We start from the raw sequence: 6,520 nt of genomic DNA on the forward strand, positions 1-6,520 counted from the left end.
TGCTTGCGTTATAATTCAAATACATCCTCACTGCTCAGGAATTAATAATAAATGCTCCAGCCTGATGTTTTTACGACAGGCCATTCACGACGCTGCCGGATAAGCCTGATAGCTTTAATTGCAGTATTAATGTCTTTTCCAATACCCTCATCTAAAACAAACCCTCCTAGGTTACGTAGCAATAAAGCCACGGGGTTTATCCAGAGTTAGTTTACTAAATTATATTACGAGATTTCATACGTCACTGTGTAATACTGACTTCATGCAACTAAAATTGAAACTTAAATCTGATTTATGAGGTGGATTTACTCTAGTGATAAGAAAACACTACTTTTCTACTAATGTATTATGATTTGAGCACAATGGCACGAACAGAACTGCTGGCCTGCAATTTTTGCCATCATCTAGTAGCTGGCCAGGATTGAAGTAAACAAGATGCCTATGGGCAATTCTCTGAAGATTTAATCATCATCAAACTTTTCTTGTTGTACTTCTGCAGACAACCGGAAATACCATCACATGAGAGAAATGTAAGGTTTATTTCCAAGCAGCACCTCAGTATTGTCGCACTGACCCAGAGACCTAACAATAACCATGTTAGTGCTGACCATTTAAAAAAGAAAATAATTTTTGTTTTGGGTCAAGCCTGGCCCAGAAATCACCCATCCCTATTTCTGCTCTGATCTGCTGGTTGTAGCAACTTTTATTTCATTTCTTAGTGTTTTCACTGTGTACTGTTTCCTTAGTGAAAGGAAAATTAAGTGCCAGGAAAAAAAGAACCATACAGACATACTTACACTATAAAAAAGTAACTGGACTTTTATGGCCTTTCTGAGAAAGGTGACCGCTTTCCTGCTGGTCTATTCTGCTGCTCTTTTGGTTTTAGGATTTTTATTTTGTTGTTTTAGTTATCTGAGGCCTAGCATTACTTCTGCCGAAACTCCTGAATTTCACTTGGAGGAAGATCTGTTTTCCAGTATAAAAGGGAAGCGGAATGAACATTTATACATCCATTTCTTTTTACAGAACAGAAGGAAAATGGACCAACTGCAGGCTTTGCTGAATGACAGTCTTATCAGAACAGAGCATGTGGAAAACGCAGCTATCATCGACATAAAGGAAAGGAAAGTCTGTGCATCAACCTTTGGCTTTAATGTAAGAGATCAAAGAGCACCCTGGGAAGTGACAGCAGAGGTAGAAACTCTGGGAATCTAGAGGACAAAGTAGTGATAATGGCAGGGAGTGCTGCGCTCTACTAAATACACTTGCTTCTTTCAGCCTTGGAGCCCAAGTTACACAGGCACAGCCTAGCTGCTGTGTTGAGAGGCTAACTTGCAAAGATGATTGCTAATTTCACATCTTTGATTTTTGGAAGAAAGATGACATTTAACTGGCATTTTGAAGGAGTCCTTTTTAACCACTTTGCACTCAATAATTCTGCTGGTAAAGCAGATGTACGTAGGGTCCATTCCCTGGCACAGAGACCTGCTGGTGTGGAATAACCTGTGCCCATACTATAACCCCCACCAAGCAGGGTGGCTGTACCAGGTTGCCTGTGGCAAGCGATCCTGGGCCATTCTAATTTTGCAAACTGTGCGTGGGAATTGTTTGGGAAAGTGCTTGCAGGCCCAAGACAAAACTGTATCTGGACTGTTCTGACAGTATTCAGAACTGCTCCCTGGCACCTTACATTTTCTGGTATAGATGTAGCTTATCTGTTTTCATTGTCCACCAGCTGATAAACAGCAGAACAACAGCACTTCTGTTCATATCATATGGCAAAGCTAATGTGCACTCCCTGACACAGTCCGTGAACTCTCTAGGAGTTCAGAAATGCTCCCCACACCAGTGTCATCCTTATTTCATTGGAAGGTACCACTTCCTCTCCTAATCCCCATGATACCCGCTCTCAAACATTGCCAGGCAGTTTTTCCAGAGGTACATGTTGCTACCCTTGGGATTCTCAGAAAAATGTGTTCAAAAGATGAAGCTCTTGTTAAGATAACCCCATCCCTGGGGGCAGATTCTCAGCAGTGTCATCTGTCCATGAGGTAATAGTGACATCATCTTTGATATGTAAATGAACTTTAATATAAATCACAGGCTTTAGAGATGTCAGCCTGCTGTCTCTTTAGCACAGCAGATTATATTCTGAGGTCCAGAGCAAAGTCCTCAGACGGTGTAAATTGTCACCAGCTCCACTGACTTGAAAGAATTTCAGGCCAGAAGGGATCATTGGATCATCTCATCCAACCAGCTGAATATAAATAAATCTGCCAAACCAGTGACCCACTTACACATACACTGAACCCAAGAGCTCATTGACATGAATAGATTTGTGACTTACGTGCACTGCTCCATTGAGGTGTGATGATCTTGTCTCCTGGAATTGCTAAAGGTTACACTACGAGTATTTGAAACTGGCATCCTTGAGTGAGCTCTGTGCAAGCCCAGGGAAGGCTGTGTCCCACCCTATATTGGTCTGGTTGCCATTGGGTGCATTGCCTACTTAGAGAAGTGTCACTGATTAATGGGACTACACAGATAGTAATATAGATTAAGCAGATTGTTTCAAATGAGACTTTGAAAATCTAGTGGACTGGACACAAAGCTAGGTCTAGTTTCAAAGCCAGGCAGATTTTTATAAAATTTTTTTTTACATCATAATTTTAAGTGAACTATCAAAGAAAGTGGGAGGGTGCAAAGCAGTTTACCATAGCAAAGACTTGCATTTTTGGTCCATAACATCGTGTTGTACTAACACAGGTGCCACCAGAGAATGCTTTAAACCTTATCTATGCTTTCTACAAGAACTTACTGCAAGTGAGAAGGGGAGGACTGTGCTTCAAGGAGAAGTACTATAAATGTGTCCGTGCGGATGAACATTCCATCTATCTTCAAAATGTACGTTGACAAGAGCTGTGGCCATCCTGAGAAATCTGGAGATTTCCTACTTCCTTCCCTCGTTGCCTGGTTACATGAATACCGTAACACAAGCAGAAAGCCTCCACATGCTTCTTTCTTTCCATATCACCTTCCCAGCAGGTGTGGAAGGAAGTCGACGTAGAGTACAAAAAAGTGTCTGCTGTATAATACAAATTTAGTGGGTAACACCATTCGTTTCCCTAAGACCAGCTGCAGTGCTTGTTACATTCTCCTTTGAATCAGTTCATCTCCCTAATACAGAAAAAAAACTTATCACTTCATTTTTTTGCTGGGTTGGTTTCTTGCCACATTAATGGATTAATCAGGTAATAGGAGGGCTTGGCAAGCCCAGGGCCAGAATAAGATAGCAGGAACAGGTAACTGGGTTGGGGGGAGAGTCGAGACACAGGTGAGCAGGACCTTGTTTGACAGCCTACTCACCTTGTGGGACTCCAGCCTCAGTAATTCACCTATGAAGTACAGAAACTGAGGACATGGCTGCATCCAGCCATGCTCAGGATGGCAGAATTTTGTTACTGCTGCTGAGTCACACAATCTGAAGTAAGCACATACAACTGGTTGTTACTGGGGTCTTCTGAATTCTTCTTCTCCCTAGTAAATCCATCCTGGAATGAGCTAAGCAACTAGCAGAAGAGGCTGAGCAGCTCTTAAACTTGGATCCTGTTTCAGAAAAATGCAATACTTTGCAACGTCTTTTTCCATTCCTTATTACAAATGAGTGAGGCAGAGTTTGGGAGTCAGGGTTCATAAAACACTGGGCATGCTTTCATGTAAATACTAGTTATTTCATTTGCATTTATCAATGCTTTTGCATATGACATTGAGCTTCTTCAAAATGCTGTGCAATAATACATTAATCAATGGAAGTGAGAATAGGCAATACAATAAAGCATTTGACTGACTTGCTTTAATAGCCAGCAGTCTTCAAAACATGCACTGTCACTGTTTGTCTGTGTCCTGGCTTAGACATCAAGATAGTAATTGCCTTTTTTTTCCCCAAGAAAATAGGTATTGGCAAAGAAAATGCCTGTAATTAGCCCAAGTTGTAAGGCATCATGTACACATATGCATATTTTTAGAACCTTGTAACCTTACACCAATTTTCCGTATTATCTAGCCAGATGGAGGCCTGATAGTTGTGAAGACAAAGACTTTCATTCTTGTTGCTACTTACAGAGTGGGCATGTATCCCAGTGTGTGCGTGGAAGCTGTGGAGAAATTAGGTAAGAAAAATTCCTGGATTTGTGTGCCAGCATGCCGGTGTCTCGTCGATTAGCTCCACCTTTGCCAACAGCTTCAAAAACTAATCTGATGAACTACCAAATCCTGAAAATCTGGGAAACTGAACACAGATATTGTTATGGCTCTACAGCTAAACCTTCTCCTGATACCACATCCCACTGTGCTCCAAAGCCTCCGTGGCTATGAACAGCTTGCCAAACTTTCTTTCCTTGGCTGTTCTGGCACAAGTTTCCTGTTAGTTGCTTTCAACAAAATGGGACCTAGCGGTCACATTTTCTTGACCTCAGAAACCTAATGCTGAGGTCTTAAGCACACTTTTGTAGAGCATCGGCTTTGATACTCTGCTTCACAGTCCACTTCTTCAAAGACACAGGAGCTCTCTAAGGGTTTCAGACTTTCTCTAGAAAGCCTAGTCTCTAGAAGAAAGCTGGAGTCTCTTTTCCTTCATGTAAATCTTGAGACATCATGAATAGTTTCCTTGTCTCACAGTAACAAAGCACCTCTTCTCTAACAAAAGTGCAGATTTCCTTCCCTCTCCTGCCCAAGTTTCCTTTGTGTGACTCCTCTTAAGTTCCTCTCTATTGGGCTCAGTGTTTTAAAGACTTAGTGTTAACATCTAACTTTTTGTTCCCCATTTGGGAATATTGCAAAACCCAGCCCTTTGCAGACCAGCTGCAGAACTCTGACTGCATCTCAAATGTAGCTTTCCCTTTGTGTGAGGTGCCGGCAAGGATTAACCACTCTTCATTGTCCTTGGTCTGGCAGATAAATAACAGAGTTACAAATCTTATTGCTGCAATACATGGCTGACTCCACATCAAGGATACAATCATTTTATCGCATCATCCAAATGGATAAAATGCACAAGAGCAGATTCCCATAACGCCTTGATTTTCACTGCAGGGAAAATTCTAAAGAATTTCTAAGGAATTTCAAGGGTATTTCTAAAGAATATTTTGTAGAGCAATAAGATCCAACTTAACTCATGGATATGCCCATCTCCTTTCACTGAATAGGAATTAAATTGTAGGCCCACTGTGCTCTAGATTTTGTTCATTTAGGTGCCTCATTTTGTTCCTCATTTAGGAGTAAGTGGAATTAATTTGCGGTTTGGGACATAAGCCATTCAGTCTGGAACGAGCTATAATACTCACAGCAACAAATTTTTCATTAGACCGTTTTCAAAAGGCTTTTGCAATTCAAAAAGCTACGAGGCAGGTTTTAAACCAAACTTGCCTGCTGGACCCTCAGAAGCCCAATTCTTGGCTGATGGGTCTGTGCTCGGTGCCAGGCTGGCAGAGACTGGCCTCCACTGCAGCCTCTCCACTTCTTCACACTTCACAGCCTCTGCACTTTGTTTAACCAAAACACATCTGACTGCAGACAGGCCAGGAGAAGAGGGAAGTGGATTGCCCATGGGTTTTTTGATCTTTCCTATGTTCATTTCAGCCTCAATTACCAGAGCGACCTCAGGCTGCTTTATGTTATGTTCTGCTTTCTATTGTTCTTAGCCATTGTTTTTGTCAGTGTCGCATAGCAGGTTGAGTGCAAAACCATTGTACCAGCACTGCAGTGCCTAGAGAGCCTCGATTTTCTTGTGCTCCAGACACGATTCTGCCTCACGCCTGTCATATTTAGCAGCTGTGATGGATCTGTCAGAGATTAGATATTATAGGTCTTTGTCACTGATGTGTATGACCACCACATTAACTTCAAATTATACGAATTTTGGGGGCCATCTATGTGCAGGGCAATGAACTGAGGAACAGAGAGATTTCCCATCCTGGTAACATTTGACATAAGGTAGGGACAAACAGCTTCTAGCAGTAACCTCAAGGACATCCACTGGGTTAAGTCTACTGAGAGCATCAATAGGAGTTTTTAATCACTGGGTCAAAACGGGTATGAAATACTACCAAACCGGAATGGCCCTTCCAGGTATTGAGTGTTTTCAAGGGGTTGTCTCCATCTACAGCAGCTTTAATGAGACTTACTAAGTATAAGAATCAGACCTTATATTTTAAGCTAACTCTAAGACTTTAAGACTAACTCTATCCTAGTCTTTTTCTGCAGTACTACAAATGGAGCTCGAGCAGATCCAAAAGGTATCATTGTGTTTGTTAGCCCCAAGTCTGTCCAGCTGGCTCAGTAATAAATTCAGGAGCCTTATCACTGTTGCTACTAGCTTCTTTGCGGTGCCATGGGAGGAAGGCAGAAAGTGTAATGTTGGGAGATTGCAAAAAAATGCCAATACTTGCCAATTCCTGTAACAATTTGCACACAAGTTATTTGGTCTTGGAAATTATAGAATCATAGAATCATAGAATGGTTT

At 41.6% G+C, this 6,520-nt stretch overlaps 1 protein-coding gene across 1 annotated transcript in view; it reads left to right on the forward strand.

The window, feature by feature from the left end:
• The first annotated feature begins 1,038 nt into the window (after positions 1–1,038).
• PFN4 (profilin family, member 4) overlaps positions 1,039–6,520 on the forward strand; it is a 6,565-nt gene continuing 1,083 nt past the window's right edge. The window contains exons 1-3 of the mRNA XM_009885304.1: positions 1,039–1,155; positions 2,767–2,904; positions 4,064–4,169. Coding sequence (XP_009883606.1) covers positions 1,039–1,155; positions 2,767–2,904; positions 4,064–4,169 — 361 coding nt within the window. The remainder of the gene's footprint in view (positions 1,156–2,766; positions 2,905–4,063; positions 4,170–6,520) is intronic.

The sequence above is a fragment of the Charadrius vociferus genome, unplaced genomic scaffold (genome assembly GCF_000708025.1).
Source record: "Charadrius vociferus isolate BGI_N301 unplaced genomic scaffold, ASM70802v2 scaffold173, whole genome shotgun sequence".
In the NCBI taxonomy this organism is placed as follows: Eukaryota; Metazoa; Chordata; class Aves; order Charadriiformes; family Charadriidae; genus Charadrius; species Charadrius vociferus.